Source organism: Oncorhynchus mykiss, chromosome 24 (assembly GCF_013265735.2).
Source record: "Oncorhynchus mykiss isolate Arlee chromosome 24, USDA_OmykA_1.1, whole genome shotgun sequence".
In the NCBI taxonomy this organism is placed as follows: Eukaryota; Metazoa; Chordata; class Actinopteri; order Salmoniformes; family Salmonidae; genus Oncorhynchus; species Oncorhynchus mykiss.
The window spans coordinates 4673544-4691723 of NC_048588.1; the positions used below are offsets into that span (position 1 = coordinate 4673544).

Below are 18180 nucleotides of genomic sequence, written 5' to 3' on the forward strand. Positions count from 1 at the left end.
CAGTAGTGACAGAGTGGTTTGTTTGAGTTTGTGAAGGTGCTTTGGGATATGTACTGCAGTGCACTGCGGAGCTAGTAAATAGTAAATGAATGTTTACTATGTGGCTAGAACAATGAGCTAGCACATGATTCCCTGTGGCGTTCTGCCCGTTACCTGACTGGCTAATGATGTACATGAAACATGATCAGGCCACAGGTTGTGGCTATTGCCTGATAAACCCATGGTATAACAGAGACCTGAGACCGGAGGGGACACCTATGGGCATGATCTCCAGGTTGTAAATCTTTTTTTGTGTGTGTATATAGGACAAATGAAATGTATAATGGAAAATCATCATGAACTATAATATAACAAGGAGAGTCAAAACGTTAAACTTCTCGGGGGACAAAACGGGCTATTTGTGTCTAGTACCGGTAATTGAAATTCAGTGATGTAAAACGTACCTCCGGCGGCAGACATGATGGCTGGTCTGTGTGAGTGGCTGTTAGGATGAAGGAAATGAGCATGAGATATACAAAAGCTATATCCATGTCTACAATAACATTTGCTGGGTCCCTAGTCATTCATTGTAGTATGGTATGCTTAGAAAATCTGTTTTTGGTTTCACACCAGCATCGCTGACGGGGTAAAATGAGTCAATATGTAACATATTTTTGTTTGTCTAGTTAGCAAATAATTTATGTCAGTAGCATTACCAATGAAAACAGGAATTCTGTTAGTTCTGAAACCCACTGTCTCGTGGTTATGGATTCAGACAGATTACAATTCAATAATCTGTTTTTAATACATCTGGGGAATGTTTTTTTAAGGGTTTTATCCAGCTTATATGAAAGTCTGTTGACAGGTTTAGGAACTCTAGAAGTCCAAACAAATTGGTTTCGCTGGTTCTTCATATTTAGCCTTGATATCTGACTAATTGCTAGAGAGGGTAGTAAAGATATTGATTTACACACACACACACACACACACACAGTACACAGTACACTGTTCTGTTCTTTTGATCTAAATCTCTGTGCCTTTAATCATTAACTTACATGGATTGTAAGATCCAAATATCCCTGAGTCCATTTTGTTCGGACAGTCTCACGCGTGTGTAAGTACTAGTTGTGAAATATGTGACAGTGTATGTGCCTGTGTGTAAACGTACGTGTTCAAGTATTCTGTGTGTGTGGTTTTTCGATGCATGTGTGACATACTTTAGCAACTGCCTAAACGTCAACTCATTAACCTTGACACCCCCTACAATCACCCTCTGAAAGGCATTCATTCATGTGGGACAAGAATATTACTGCTTTACATGTCCTCAATATGGGATTGTTATTATTTTTTTACTCTGCGTCGTTGGGAAGGGCTCATGAAGCAAGCATTTTGCGCTAAAGTTTACCACCGTTGCGTTCGGCGCATGTGACAAATAACATTTGGTGTGATTTGTAGAGCACCCTGACAAAAGTCAACATCAATAAAAGCTTATCGCTTGTCCGATAATGTTATACAGTGTCATTTTAGACCAGTACAGTTTTCCCTTCCCACTGATCAATATAAATGTATAGAAGAGTAATACACCATGTTATTGATATGATAAAGTTTGGAATCAAAAGCAGATGATGCATGAAAAGCTGGCCCTTTCCCCAACTCCACAGTATTTCCAAACTAGCGAGCAGTGATTGCTTATGAGTTAAATAAACGATAATTCAACAAGTAGGTATACACTCATCCAACAAGTACTCCTCGGTATCACCGAGTATTATGTATTTGAAGCACCGACGGTCTATCAATCTCTAGCCATTACATTCGGGAGATCCAGGCTGGACTCACCTGTGGTGTTGGGAGGCTCCTCTGGGTATGTGAGATCCTCTCAGTTGTGCCTCCTTCTGCCTCTTGTAGCCAGCTGCAGTCCAGTCACCTCCTTCCTCGTCTACCCCCCCCCCCCCCCCCCATAATTCAGCCTGTCCGGCCTTACGGCCTTCCCTACCCCACCAGCCATCCATTTACATGTTTATAGGCCTATAAAGCGTGGCCTTCAGAGCCGATATATAGTGTGAGATGGTAACCTTTGGAATCATTTGAGGCGCAGTGTGTTCACATTACTGTGACTAACCTAGGAGGAAATGCACGCCACTTTGTACCCTACTTTTGAAGTAGCACTCCCGCAACCTTGATTGACTTTGAGTTAGAAATGGGCAGGTTTATTGCACTGTCATTGTGTTGTAGTTCTTGGTAGTGTGACTTTGTAGCTTACCACAATTATGAACAGAATCAGAATCAGTGGTTGGTGGCTATTTTTCTCCAAATAAGTCAACTACACATGTAAACCATAACATTACAACTAAAACTGTAGAAGTAAACAAATAGGGGAAGGTTATTGGCGATAGACTCTTTTATTTCGATGTCAAAAGCACAAAATACAGCTATACAGTACAACCTCGTGCACAGAGTGAACAGAGCTAGTTACTTATTGTCGTGACAGTGTGTTTTGTTGTTGTTGCTGTTGTTGGTTGTAACAATGACACTCTGCATAAGACTCCATGCATCTGACCGCGTGACCGTAAGCTTTTACCTGACGTCTGACACAGAGCAAATGATCTTTTCCTTTGATTTCCTTCACCTAATTCTGGCGGCTAAAACTATGACTCTGGCACACTTAGTATCTACACACACTCTCTCAGTCACACGTAAGACCCGCTCTCTCACTAACTAAACGCATGGTCGATCACACAACGCTCAACCGGCTACCGTAACCTCTCAACTAAACAATGAGAGGACACAGATTTGCCGCACTGGTGTGGGTGTGGGAACCGTCCAATCATAGCCTGCCTCTGAGGGCGGTAATCGCCCCGGCTCGGCCAATGACAGAGCAGGAGACTAGATTGGACGGTTGTCTAGGACAAGGCAGTGATACAGCTGATGTAGGAGCTCACTTCACTACAGTGACTACTGTTGGTGAGCTCCTAGTTAACTCTGATGCATTCTTGTGCTTGGTCAGCAAACTGTGGCAGTTGCATTCTCGTGTGCGTGAGGCACAACACAGCCAAATTACACACAACCTCTCAGACACACATACAAACCACCCAAACTCATGTACCCACACATGCACACATATATTGAAATATATATAGCTAGAACTGTATACTGTGTATAGGGTATTTATACTAGTATATATTACATGTACATTACAGTTCAAAAGTTTTGGGACAAATGTCCTTGTTTAAAAAAAAAAAAAAAAAAACATTTTTTTGTCCATTAAAATAACCTCAAATTGATCAGAAATACAGTGTCGACATTGTTAATGTTGTGAATGACTATTGTAGCTGGAAACGTCTGATTTTTAATGGATATCTACATAGGCATACAGAGGCCAATTATCAGCAACCATCACTCCTGTGTTCCAATGGCACATAGTGTTAGCTAATCCAAGTTTATCATTTTAAAAGGCTAATTGATCATTATAAAACCCTTTTGCAATTATGTGAGCACAGCTGAAAACTGCTAAAAGCTCAAACTGGTCTTCTTTAGACTAGTTGAGTTTCTGGAGAATCAGCATTTGTGGGTTCGATTACAGGCTCAAAATGGCCAGAAACAGTTTGTCTAGTTTGAGAAACAGATGCCTCACTGGCAGCTTTATTAAATAGTACTCACAAAACACCAGTCTCAACGTCAATGGTGAAGAGGCGACTCCAGGATGCTGGCCTTCTAGGCAGAGTTCTTCTGTCCAGTGTCTGTGTTCTTTTGCCAATCTTAATATTTCATTTTATTGACCAGTCTGAGATATGGCTTTTTCTTTGCAACTGTGCCTAGAAGACCAGCATCCTGGAGTTGCCTCTTCACTGTTGACGTTGAGACTGGTGTTTTGCGGGTACTATTTAATGAAGCTGCCAGTTGAGGACGTGTGAGGGGTCCATTTCTCAAACTAGTCACTCTAATGTACTTGTCCTCTTGCTCAGTTGTGCACCGGGGCCTCCCACTCCTGTTTCTATTCTGGTTAGCGCCAGTTTGTGCTGTTCTGTAACGGGAGTAGTACACAGCGTTGTATAAGATCTTCAGTTTCTTGGCAATTTCTCACATTGAATAGCCTTAATTTCTCAGAACAAGAATAGACTGACGAGTTTCAGAAGAAAGTAATTTTTTTCTGGCCATTTTGAGCCTGTAATCGAACCCACAAATGCTGATGCTCCATATACTCAACTAGGTTAAAGAAGGCCAGTTTTATTGCTTCTTTAATTAGGGTCAACAGTTTTCAGCTGTGCTAACATCATTGCAAAAGGGTTTTCTAATGATCAATTAGCCTTTTAAAATGCTTAACTTGGAATAGCTAACACAACGTGCCATTGGAACACAGGAGTGATGGTTGCTGATAATGGGCCTCTGCACTCCTATGTAGATATTCATTAAAATAATGTGCAGTTTCCAGCTACAATATTCATTCACAACATTAACAATGTCTACACTGCATTTCTGATCAATTTGATGTTATTTTAATGGACATAAAATGCACTTTTCTTTTAAAAAAAAAACAAGGACATTTCTAAGTGACCCCAAACTTTTGAAAGGTAGTGTATATATTGTATATAATCTACCACGTGATAAACGTCATTAAGGACAATTGTTACAAGAGTGAAAGTGATAATAACAACTCTGATAAAATATAGCAAACAGTAAACTCTAGAACCTAAAGACGATAGAAACACAGAATATAAGCTAAACACAAACACGAACAACATTTCTTGACACATCTCTAATTATTAAGAACTGTGGTAAAGGCGATCTGCAAAAAGGTGTCACTGGCTAAGACGACAAACTGGAGACCGACTGTCGCAGAAAGGCACAGGTACACACGAGATCACTGAGACACGTACACGGGCACAGAGCACGGAACAATAGGTTCAAGGTTGATTTACATCTGCATTATCCCCCCCCCCCCACCCACCTCTACACACTCCTATCCCTTGTCCTGTGGTCGCACAGTATTCCTGTTGCATCGTCTTCATTCTTCACAATTCTTCTGCATCATCTTTGTCAGCGTCATCATCTTTGTTGCCATCGTCATCATCATTATTGTGTTGGTCCTTAGGTAGTGGTTCACAGTGGTGTAAAGTACTTAAGTAAAAATACTCTAAAGTACCACTTAAGTACTTTACTATTTATATTTTTGACAACTTTGACTTTTACAGCTAAAGAAAACAATGTACTTTTTACTCCATACATTTTCCCTGACAACCAAAAGTACTCGTTACATTTTGAATGCTTAACAGAACAGTAAAATTGTCCAATTCACACATTTTAAGAGAACATCCCTGGTCATCCCTACTGCCTCTGATCTGGCGGTCTCACGAAACACAAATGCTTTGTTTGTAAATGATGTCTGAGTGTTGAACTGTGCCCATGACCATCCTGGTTTGCCTAATATAAGGAATTTGAAATGATTTATACTTTGATATATTTTTGAGATTACATTTACTTTTGATACTTAAGTATATTTAACATCAAATACTTTTGGACTTTTACTCAAGTAGTATTTTACTGGGCGACTTTCACTATTACTTGAGTCATTTTCTATTAAGGAGTCTTTACTTTTACTCAAATATGACAATTGGGTACTTTTTCCACCACTGGTTGTTCAGTGGCAGATATGGTTGATCGTCAGTCAGGTGGGGAGGCAGTCTGGTTGGGCTGACTCAGTTCTCAGCCTTTGCTTCAGGCTCGGGCTCTGGCTCCGGCTCCTTAGCTGTGTTCGGACAGAAGAGGGGGAATCAAGGAAACTCATATGACCTCATGAAAAGTCATCGAGGTTGGAGTAGTCATTTCAAAGTGGCCGAAACATAGGGGGAACCTAGGCATCGACTACGAAGAATCATTCCCAATGGTTGAACACATCTATGGATTGGTGTCAAGGTTGTTCCAGTGGGTGTGTGAGGGGTGAGTGGGTAGAGACAAATCTCTCACCTTTGGACACGATCAGGGTCTCTGCCGTAGCCTCTTCGTCTCCAGGGGCCCTGCGATAGACATTGGATGTCATGGTGACCAGAGATGGAGAACACAGCCCCATAACAACAGAGCAGAAATATAATCGACCAATCAGGCACAATTGCTGACTTACTTGAGCTTCTTCTCCTGATTGGGACAGCAGCGACATTTTCGGCCTAGAACGCACAACAAGTCATGATCATGATCTTAAAATCAACAATCAAAGAGCCAATAAGTATGTGTGGCGTAGTTAGACTTACTGAAGTATGAAGACTTACTGAGGATGAGGAGGATGCCCAGCGCGAAGAGTACCACACCAAAGACCAGTCCACAGATCCGCAGGCTATGATAGTCTACACAGACACACAGAGAGGAGGGACGGCTACTTATGAAAGTCTTCTTTCATGGCTATTGCAACATTGTCAGTTGATGGGGAAGAGCATCAAGACCCACTTACAGGGGTCTACTTACCATAGACAAATGGGTCCACCTCTTTCTTCTCCTTTTCACCATCTGAAAATACAGGCACTGAGAAAGGCAAGGAAATTAGATACAAGCCATATAGAACATCTAACGATCGTAGCAGTTTTCAATGCTGTACATACCTAGTAGTATAATGGGGCTAACATGGTTAAACACATTGATTACAGACAGGCTACTCACCCTCGGCACATGGGTCTGCGACTGCTGAGAGAGAGCGAGAGAGCGAGAGAAAGAGAGCAAGAGAGAAAGCTTGGATAGGGATCTTGACAGGTTACGGTATTCACATCCAGAGCTTGGATAGGGATCTTGACAGGTTACGGTATTCACATCCAGAGCTTGGATAGGGATCTTGACAGGTTACGGTATTCACATCCAGAGCTTGGATAGGGATCTTGACAGGTTACGGTATTCACATCCAGAGCTTGGATAGGGATCTTGACAGGTTACGGTATTCACATCCAGAGCTTGGATAGGGATCTTGACAGGTTACGGTATTCACATCCAGAGATTGGATAGGGATCTTGACAGGTTACGGTATTCACATCCAGAGATTGGATAGGGATCTTGACAGGTTACGGTATTCACATCCAGAGCTTGGAAAGGGATCTTGACAGGTTACGGTATTCACATCTAGAGATTGGATAAGGATCTTGACAGGTTACGGTATTCACATCCAGAGCTTGGATAGGGATCTTGACAGGTTACGGTATTCACATCCAGAGATTGGATAGGGATCTTGACAGGTTACGGTATTCACATCCAGAGCTTGGATAGGGATCTTGACAGGTTACGGTATTCACATCCGGTTGTGCAATGGCACTGGCCTTGTGGATGATTTGTTGTATGGACTACCTCAGTTACCTCCCCGTCCTCCTCCTCCTCCCCTACTCTATTCTTTCAACCCTCGCTCCCTGTGTCAATTCATTTCCTAAATTCCCCAGTACACAAACACTGTCTGGCCCAGTGCACAAACCCCAGACTTTATATCTGCTCCACAACCCCATTGTGTGTGTGTGTGTGTGTGTGTGTGCGCGCACTCTACTCAGCATGTATACTCATATCAACAGACAGAGAGTCACACTGAATGGGGAGTGAGTGCACGAAAAACAAGGAATTATAGTGGGAGGGAGATTAATGGAGGAAAATGTACATCTGGAGACGGAGAAAGGGAAGAGGATTAATGGAGGAAAATGTATAGTCTGGAGACGGAGACGAGAGACAAAAGAAGAAAGGAGGAAAGGAAGAGAAACCAGAACAGACGGTGTGAACAAAACACAGATGAAAGGATGGAGGGGATACGGGGAGAAGAAAGGAGGGCAGGAAAAGAGGGAGGTGGAAAAGAATGTGAACTGAAGACAGGTGGGAAAAAGCCAAAGCAATAGAATGTGGAAGGTTCGTCCGATTGGCAGACAAACAAAAGTCTGGATAACACCAGATGACATGGATGGCTCAGTTGCTCTCTCCAGTGATGTACTGAACCCATGACTTCAAACTTAGAATCTTAATGGCATAATAATGTGTGTGTGTGTGGCAGAGTTACAGTTAATGCATGTGTGTGTGTGTCATGGCCTAAATATACTTGTGATATGGAGTATATTACATAGTACTTGGAATTTACAGTATAGTACATTATACTTGGGATATACAGTATAGTACATTATACTTGGGATATACAGTATAGTACATTAAACTTGGGATATACAGTATATTACATTATACTTGGGATATACATATCAACACACAGACACACTGTACTACGCATGCAAATGAAGGAAGCCTCAGGCTCTAGAACAAGTCAGTCCATTAATGTTCAGTCAAAACCCCATGCCTGCCATGTCATGCCATGGCCCTCCCCCTGTGTCTCCTGCCTCTCTGTGGATAGAGCAGTAGTGGTGTTGGTGGTAGTGGTGTTAGTGGTGGTGGAGGGGGCACTTACCAGCCACATACACCAGGAGTGAAAAGAGGAAGAACAGAACAGTTTCCATGGTAACTGCAGAAAGAGAGAGAGAAAGAAATAGAGCGAGAGAGAACTGTGTTAGTTGGTTGCATGCCACGCACATACACACCAAGACACACATGCTCACACAGACACATATGCAAGGTTGGAAAACAGCCCCCACATCACCCGTCTATTGAACCAACCTGTTGTGTAACCCACTAAACTTTATTCTTATGACATAACATTAAATGAAACATACACTGGTAGATAGATAATGATACTAAATCAGGCAGCTGTGAGCCCCAATGCCTGCAGACAGATTGGTATTGGTCCATTCATTTTTTACCAATCAAGTGTCTATTTTTCAGAAACATTCTCAAACCAGTACTACACATACATCTTGGTGGGAATAGAAACTAGATGTAAAAGTTGCCAAGCTGCCAGAGTTATGAGAGTAATGGGTTGAAGATGGGCCCACTACAGACAAAAGACAAGATGGTTACAATACCACAGTAGATTCAGGCTTTTTATGGAAAGAAACTTGCCCTCCAGGCAAAGAGATGACACCAATCCCTCCATCGTTTTTCCTCTCCTCTCCTCTCTTTTCCCGTCTCTCTTTCCATCTCTGTTCTCCATGTTCTGTGCCCCACTTCCCATGGAGCGTATTCTTTATTGATACCACCATGAAGATTGCAAGGGGAGAGAACACATTCGTCTAAACAGGACCCAAGCCATTAGCATAGCATCACAGTCCAGATGCTGCTTGTCCACTGTTCACCTCCAAACTCCCTTAAAGACCTTGCCCTTGAAACAGCTTTAAGTGGCGAGCCCAGCCCCATGGTCACAGGGTTGACGTTTTTTCTGGGAGGAGTCATGTTCTGGATGCAGGTCATTTCCTTAATGATAGGGCACTTAGTAATTGGGTAACAAATGGCCTAATGAACTGGTGGAGAGTGGCTTCAGAGCACACATTATGTTGGTCATGTTGAATGCAGGCAATTATTCACTGATCTACACGTTTTGCATATTTGTCATTCATGGCATTAAGAGCAACGCATGCAAAAGCCAAACTGACTTCTCAGTCGAGTACAGTAAGTCTCTACACACAGTTACGTGGATTCATTTTAGTCCGTAAACTGGCTGCATGTTTTACCTGGTTGCATGTTATCACAATTCTACCCGGTAACAGTATGTGTGCTTAATATGCCTGCTGTTTTCTATATCCAGACAGGTTCTGGGTTATGACTGGGACCATAGCACTCAACCACCAGTCACCACAGAGCAAACATTAGTGGGTTGTTATGTCTGGCTCTGTGATGTTGCGTCTACTCCCACCACCCTCCATAGCTGCACTAAATAGGACAATGTTGCATTCATGATCCTCTCATTCAGTCAGTCACCACCCATCCCAGGCCCTATAACCCTGGGCTACTCATAAGCAGGGGATACACAGGCAGGGAGGAAGTCTACAGAGTGGATGAGGATGTGTGGTGAAGGGTAATAGACATCAACAGATGTGGCCGAGGTCTTCTCCGAGAGGGGGGCGGGTTCATCTGAGTGGTGATTGAGGCTTAACAGCTGCTACAACCTCAACACCGTCAAGCGCCGTTGTGACTTTTGACTTTACACCCTCTCGTTGTTCAACACAGCATTCCTATCCTCTTCCTTATTCAATCATCACATCCTGTCCTTTTTACCCATCTGATAGATATATAGATATAGATAAAATATATATATATATAAAAATATACAGTATGTTAATTTGAAGTCAGAAGTTTACATACACCTTAGCCAAATGCATTTAAACTCAGTTTTTCACAATTCCTGACATTTAATTAGAGTAAAAATTCCCTATCTGAAGGTCAGTTAGGATCACCAATTTCTTTAAAAAATGTGAAATGTCAGAATAATAGAGAGAGAATGATTTATTTCAGCTTTCATTTCTTTCATCACATTCCCAGTGGATCAGAAGTTTACATACACTCAATTAGTATTTGGTAGCATTGCCTTTCAATTGTTTAACTTGGGTCAAACGTTCCGGGTAGCCTTCCACAAGCTTCCCACAATAAGTTGGGTTAATTTTGGCCCATTCCTCCTGACAGAGCTGGTGTAACTGAGTCAGGTTTGTAGGCCTCCTTGCACGCACACTCTTTTTCAGTTCTGCCCACAAATTTTCTATAGGATTGAGGTCAGGGCTTTGTGATGGCCAGTCGAATACCTTGACATTGTTGTCCTTAAGACATTTTGCCACAACTTTGAAAGTATGCTTGGCGTCATTGTCCATTTGGAAGACCCATATGCGACCAAGCTTTAACTTCCTGACTGATGTCTTGAGATGTTGCTTCAAAATATCCACATAATTTTCTCTCCTCGTGATGCCATCTATTTTGTGATGTGCACCGGTCCCTCCTGCAGCAAAGCACCCCCACAACATGATGCTGCCACCCCCTTGGTTCATGGTTGGGATGGTGTTCTTTGGCTTTTTCCTCCAAACATAACGATGGTCATTATGGTCAAACAGTTTTATTTTTGTTTCATCAGACCAAAGGACATTTCTCAAAAAAGTACAATCTTTGTCCCCATGTGCAGTTGCAAACCGTAGTCTGTTTTTTTATGGTGGTTTTGGAGCAGGGGCTTCTTCCTTGCTGAGCGGCCTTTCAGGTTATGTCGATATCGGACTCGTTTTACTGTGGATATTGATACTTTTGTACCCGTTTCTTCCAGCATCTTCACAAGGTCCTTTGCTATTGTTCTGGGATTGATTTGCACTTTTCACACCAAAGTACGTTCATCTCTAGGAGATAGAATGCATCTCCATCCTGAGTGGTATGACGGCCGTGTGGTCCCATGGTGTTTATACTTGCGTACTATTGTTTGCACAGATGAATGTGGTACCTTCAGGCGTTTGGAAATTGCTCCCAAGGATGAACCAAATTTGTGGAGGTCTATAATTTTGTTTCTGAGGTCTTGGCTGATTTCTTTTGATTTTCCCATGATGTCAAGCAAAGAGGCACTGAGTTCGAAGGTAGGCCTTGAAATACATCCACAGATACACCTCAAATTGACTTAAATGATGTCAATTAGCCCATCAGAAGCTTCTAAAGCCATGACATAATTTTCTTAAATTTTCCAAGCTGTTTAAAGGCAGTCAACTTTGTGTGATACAGTGAATTATAAGTGAAATTATCTGTCTCTAAACAATTGCTGGAAAAATGACTTGTATCATGTACAAAGTAGATGTCCTAACCAACTTACCAAAACTATAGTTTCTTAACAAGAAATGTGTGGAGTGGTTGAAAACGAGTTTTAATAACTCCAACCTAAGTGTATGTAAACTTCCGACTTCAACTGTATGTATGTATGTATGTATGTATGTATGTATGTATGTATGTATGTATGTATGTATGTATGTATGTGTGTGTGTGTGTGTGTGTGTGTGTGTGTGTGTGTGTGTGTGTGTGTGTGTGTGTGTGTGTGTGTATGTATGTATGTATGTATGCATACATGTATGCATGTAGAGAGGGAGGCATAGAGGACCCCACTTAGAACTCTTACACATAAGCTACCTTGCTAATGGTACTGATAGCGCGTTAACATAGCAAAGGTAAAGGCGAAGTGACACCTTGGATGACATTTAGGGGGATTAGGCACCCTTATCAAAGCTCCAGACTTCTACTACTAGTCTACACTATGTTAGACACAATCAAAACACAGGACTGAGCAGCACAGTACAAGCTATTAGTCCAACCAGAACTAAGTATTTATATTCAAAACCCTTTTAACCTTTTCAACAAGCTGATAAGGAGGGATAGGAAAAGGCTGACAGCGAATGGGGCGAGGGAGGAGGCTGGGGCATGATAGCAAATACAAGCCACTGAGGTCAATTCAGTAGTGTTTACCTCAGAGTTGAATATTATGGCTCTGCAATATTGCCTAAAAATCATATTTCCAATTTTTTATAATGGCCGATTCACAATCTATACTGTACCTCTAAATAAACGTTGTTGCACAATTCAAGGTCAAATGCACCGTATTTCAAACAGTCAGCAATAATCTAATTGAATTAAGGGCTTTTGAAATTATACTTAGGCAACATTTTCCAGAATCAACCTTCATTGATACTCCTATTTAGTAGTGTCTGTTCTGCGCGCAATTTGAAGAGGTGGGACATAACAAACTTATGGTTAGAAAGGTTAACGTCTCCTCTATTACAGTAAAATAATGTCTCCATGTGTTGCGGTGTCCGTATGACCGATTCTGTTGGAACAAACCTCAAATGCAAATAGCGAGTGGAAACCGCTTGTCAGAGAGGAAGAAGTGATCCCTCATCTTTGTTTTTTGTGAGTGGCAAGGGGAGGGACTTGGTGTGTGGGTGTGGACATAGGAAGGTGCACACAGCACAGAAGGAGCGAAGGAGACGAGACCAAAAAAGACAACGTAAGAACAAGCGGACATAAACGCTCATGAAAACAAAACAAATGTAAAAATGTGAATCTTGCCATACAGGCATTTGGAATCGCACTAAAACATGCATTCTAAATAATTGAGTTAATTCTATACGTCGCCTAGCCCTAACTGACAGTGAGGAATGACCTGCTGTCCACTGTCTAACGATCAGGACCAGAGGGCAAGAAAAACATAATGTCAATAGTCTGAAATTCCACCCAGTGGGAAAGTGCAATTCAACCAGTTCTACCTCTCAGATCAGAGGTTGACAATTTGGCCATATCTCTAAGAATCCCGTGGGAAAGCTGCTGTTGGGGTGTGGCACCGCCAGCCAGGCCAGCGCTAGTGACACAGACACTCGAGTTCACCTCCCTCGCTAGAAATGAGAAGTGCCACCCGATTCACTGGCCTCTATGCCTCTCCTTAACCCACTTTTGTCACGCCATTGTTTGTATGTGTCACGTTTCAGTCCCATGGTGCTGCCAGCACCTCGCTTTGTCTGAGCTAGGAGGGGGATGGGTAGAGCAGAGGGGGGAAGGGCAGGCAGAAACGGAGGCAGAAGCAGCGGCATCCTGGGGTGACGTCGGTGTGGACATCTACAGAAGCAACAATCCCCAGGGAGGGAGCTATGACTCGAGCCCAAGACCATGAATGATGAATTATGCATGTGGAAGAAGACATCGGAATGAACGTCATAGTGGAAATGATGTCGTGTGTTGTGACCCGTTGTTTATCTTCCTTCTCTGTGTGAGTGTGAATCTTTTCACACCTCAACGCTCGCGCCTTTGTTTGCGAGTGTCTAGGCCATGATCTTAGAAAGAAAATGGTTCCAAAAGGGTTCCATGTAGATCACTTTTTGGTTCCGTGGTTCTACGTGGAGCTCAAACTGTTAAGGGTTGTACATGGGACTCGAAAGGGTTCTACTTGTTACCAAAAAGGTTTCTTCAACGGGTACTCCTATGAGGACAGCTAAAGAACCCGTTTAAATCCTAGATGGCACTTTTTTTTCTAAGAGTTTAGAGTGTATGGTTGTGTGAAATGAAAGTTGGGAGCATTGTGATCGAACTGCTGGAGCATGATTCCTCTATGGATCTTACCCATTATTGTTATTTCTATGTCAATTTGGTACTGATCGCTATTTCTCTGGGACACCCAGACTCATGTAAAAGTTCCCATATCTACAGTGGCAAAATGTGAAACATTTGGAAATACCTGGATTTCTGCCTAAATTGGTCATCAAATTTCATCTGATCTCCATCTAAGTCACAACAGTAGACAAAACACAGTGCGCTTAAACTAATAACACACAAATGATTGAATCTTTCTTGTCTATATTGAATACATCAGTTAAACACTCACAGTGTAGGTTGGGAAAAAGTATGTGAAGCCCTAGGCTAATGACTTCTCCAAAAGCTAATTGGAGCCAGGAGTTAGCTAACCTGGAGTCCCAATCAATGAGACGAGATTGGAGATGTTGGTTAGAGCTGCCTTGCCCTATAAAAAACACTCACAAAATGTGAGTTTGCTATTCATAAGAAGCATTGCCTGATTTGAACCATGCCTCGAACAAAAGAGATCGCAGAAGACCTCAGATTAAGAATTGTTGAATTGCATTAAGCTGGAAAGGGTTACAAAAGTATCTCTAAAATCCTTGATGTTCATCAGTCCACAGTAAGACAAATTGTCTATAAATGGAGAAAGTTCAGCACTGTTGCTACTCTCCCTAGGAGTGGCCGTCCTGCAAAGATTGCTGCAAGAGCACAGCACAGAATGAGGTTAAGAAGAAGCCTAGTGTCAGCTAAAGACTTACAGAAATCTCTGGAACAATGCACCTTGGTATACAATGCATCTCTGGAACAATACACCTTGGTATAGATTCTACAAGTGTCTGGGCATTGTCATCCTATGGAGGCATAGCCATAATCATCCTGGAAGAGATGAATAGAAATGGTTCACCAGAATGGCTATGATTTTATTGCCGTTTACCATGCCAGGAAAAAGCAACCCACACCAGAGCTTCCAGAACTCTCATTTACTCAAGTGTTTCCTTTATTTTGGCAGTTACCTATAGCTCTCCACAATGTCGCTGCCTCTGATTAGCTCTCAGGCGTGTGTGTGCGTGCCACATCTGTCGCTTTACTACAACTTTCTCATTCTCATTATGTGTTCCAGACGTATTATAATACAACCCAAATTGAACAAGCAAATGATGAATTAGCACAAAATACAGGGCATCAAGATCCTTTCCGGAGCAAGACCCATGCCTTATGGCTTAGCATCTTTGCCATCACCGTGATTGTAAATCTCCATGACAACAAGACATTGGACGTGCCTACTGCCATGGTATTGCTATGGCAACTGTTTCCATCAGCTGACTACTATTCGAAGTACCAAATACTGTCGGTGAGGGATGTGTGCCGAGTTGGAGGGAGGTGGGCTCGAGATGGTATTGTCATGAAAAACTTCAGTACGTGAGAAGAGAAGAAAGGGGTGGGACACAGTGATGAGATTCAATCGTTAATTAATCCTTGTTCACGCTCAACATAAGCCTTTATACAATGGGGTCGTTCCACTAGAAGAGTGCCTTTTCATATTTTAAGTAGAAATTGTGCAGTAATATTTAATTTAAATCTATTATATTAAGCTCCCTTTAATTAATACAGACCACATGTCAAATTCCATAAATCAGATTTTTATCATGAAAAAAAAGATTTGCTAAAGTAACAAAATTCTGCCTTTTGACATGCCCCTCAGCGCACCCTCTGACTTCTAGGAAGATTTTAACCCACGTAACTCCCAACATTTCTCCAGGTTTTCCCCCATCATTGTAAAGCCCTAGTTATTTTGTTGCTTTGAGATCAACCCTGCTCCGTGAACTGAACTCTCGTTTTAATATGGTGAAACCATTTATTTTTTAAATATATTTTTTCAAAAGAAACATTGCACATCTAACAATCAAATCATAGTGTTAAGGCAGGTGAGCTGGTTCTACTCCTTTTGGACATGTTCGGGTATTTTGTGGTGGAAAACTGAGCGGGTCGACCATAATACATTACCCACAAAGACCGGCTACAAATGAACATATTTTTATGAAGCTTGCATTCAACTGCCGCTCCCTGTTGCACACAGCAAGCTTCGATTCCCCCTGTCACAGGGGCATATATGGCTTATTTAAGATTAAATCATCAAACCTGTTACTTTATTTGGCACTTAATAAGCGCTTAATATTCATTTTTCAATTTAACTTCTTGAAATGCTAAAACGTATTTTACATTACGTTTACATTATGTCGACCGTGTTGTTTCTGAAATAATGTTAAAATAAGGTGAAATAAAAACATTTTGGGACTTAATTACACTACCCAAAAGGTAATCATTTGGTGGAACGCCCCTACCGCTCATGACAACCAGATGAACGAACACAAGTGCCTCAGTTTAATTATTGTAGGCTACCTACCACATATCCATCATCCACAGATAAGCTTTTTTCGCGCACCCGACCACTGCCCAAAATGGAGACTGGGAGGGACACTAACTCACGAATAATTGTATCAGTTGGTATATTATAGCATTGCTTATAGTGTGTCTCTGGTGTTACCTACATTACGACATAGCCGTAGTTTGCGTAACTGTGCATGAGTGTGTTTTAGAATTTGCAAAGGCGAGATAGTGTAGCTAGCTGATCATGGACACCGTGCCTGGCGCGAGCTCCGCGAGTCTGCCACTTTCACCGATCCTAACCTGTGGCTTTACCACTAGACTTGCCAGTATTGTGGACAGGGGAGTATTCAGGCGCTTCAAATAATTCGTTCTACATACCATTTAGACCTATTTGGCCTAGGACTAATTATACAAACGGTTGAATATTGTGTGCCTGCCCTGCACGAGACGACTTGGCTGAACTAACATCATACTGTGAAAAGGACACACCCTCACGGCACTAGAATCTATTGCATACAAAAACAAGTCGAGACCTTCATAGTTTAGGCCTATTTGAAAAAAGAATAATGCTCTTACAGACGTTATTTTTGTAAAATAAAATGCAATGTGTGAATATATATATATTTTATATCCATCATGCAACTTATATTATGCATGCATAGGCCTATACAAATTGAGACAAGTTCTCAATACATTATTCACATCAATATTTCAGGAAATTAAATGTTGCCTATATTATTTATTAGCCAATACATCCCACTCATTTGACCAGATACCAGATTCCAAATATTTAGCTCCAACTAGGCAGACAATAACACACTGTAGACATGAGAACGCACGCGCCCCTTTTGAATTATGTCGAAAAACAAACATGCCCAATTAATCTTCTTACCTCTTTCTATTTTCTTGACGTTGGGTTACAAATTGATTGACCCCAATCCAATCCACGACAATGATCAGCTTCTTCTCGCAAAGCGTAATTATTGTTTCAATTTTTATAATCTGTGCCTTCTCACTGTTCAATTGCAGTCCCACGAAGGTTTCTTGATCGTCTCTCGCACTTAGAATGCAAAACGTAAAAATAGTTTGCCAATATCTTTGTTGGAGAATCTCAATGTTTCTTCTGTTTGTATTGATTACAAAAGGTCTCTTGATGTCTATCACGTTCTTTCTGTCTGTCTGTCTCCCACTCTCTCTACCTCACACACACGACCCACTGTTGATGTTCGTGAGCATCTAGCCATCTACCCGTAGCTTTCGGCGCGCCAACCGGTTACAAATATACACTGATTGTGTTTTTGATGTAAGCTACAGTGTAGCCTGGGTTGAAACCATCAGTATTGGGAGACTGGAGAGAGAGAGAGATTGACATTAGGGAGCAGTAGAAATGTACACAATTGTTACCTGGAGGAAGAATGGGGGGGGGGGGTCATGATTTTTCAATTTCAGTCAGGGGGAGGGTTTAGTCTTTTTTTTAAATTTAGTCCAGGGGAGGGTTATGTGATTTGAAATCAATGAAATGTCATATTGCTCATGTTTGAGAAGAAAGAAAGAAAGAAAGAAAGAAAGAGAAATTTACATTAGGGAGCAGTCACAATGTCTGGGGGAGGGTTTAGTCTTTTTTTAAATTTAGTCCAGGGGAGGGTCATGTAATTTGTAATTGATCAAATTGATCAAATGTTGTATTGCTCAGGATTTGAGAATTAGTTGCTTATTATAGTATCTCGATGAGTTCCTGATGATGACCCTCGTCCCTGTTTCTCTGCTGGGCGTGGAATATCAAGTGCGCCTAGTGTGGTCTCAATGAAATGATCCATAGCCTATACTATGGGCTATACGAAGAGCATGCTCGGAGAAGCACAGGGCCAAGTTATATTTCTAAGAAAATGTACTTCCTGAGTTTTTGCGCTC

General features: G+C 41.7%; 1 protein-coding gene across 4 annotated transcripts; it reads right to left on the minus strand.

Annotated features, from left to right (window-relative positions):
* Positions 1 to 5232: 5232 nt before the first annotated feature.
* Positions 5233 to 17666, minus strand: LOC110503567 (FXYD domain-containing ion transport regulator 6). Of its 4 annotated transcripts, none has more exons than XM_036961833.1 (8): positions 17162 to 17666; positions 8381 to 8434; positions 6625 to 6648; positions 6433 to 6489; positions 6240 to 6314; positions 6095 to 6137; positions 5941 to 5990; positions 5233 to 5722 (listed from the first exon to the last, which is right to left on the minus strand). In XM_036961833.1, the coding sequence occupies exons 2-8, from the start codon at positions 8427 to 8429 to the stop codon at positions 5673 to 5675; spliced, it is 348 nt and encodes a 115-aa protein (XP_036817728.1). In that variant the 5' UTR covers positions 8430 to 8434; positions 17162 to 17666; the 3' UTR covers positions 5233 to 5672. The 4 variants fall into 4 exon arrangements, with proteins under 4 accessions (XP_036817728.1, XP_036817727.1, XP_021437637.1 ...); XM_036961832.1 differs by having other exon boundaries at positions 6222 to 6314; XM_021581962.2 differs by lacking the exon at positions 6625 to 6648.
* Between the last annotated feature and the right edge of the window lie 514 nt (positions 17667 to 18180).

Excerpts from the sequence above, each read along its gene's own strand:
- LOC110503567 (XM_036961832.1), bottom strand. The coding sequence starts at position 8,429 with ATGGAAACTGTTCTGTTCTTCCTCTTTTCACTCCTGGTGTATGTGGCT. Across the intron at positions 6,315-6,432 it reads GGTGGACCCATTTGTCTATG|ACTATCATAGCCTGCGGATC; the intron begins GTAAGTAGACCC and ends GTGTCTGTGTAG. Across the intron at positions 6,138-6,221 it reads CAGTAAGTCTTCATACTTCA|GCCGAAAATGTCGCTGCTGT; the intron begins GTAAGTCTAACT and ends TGTGCGTTCTAG.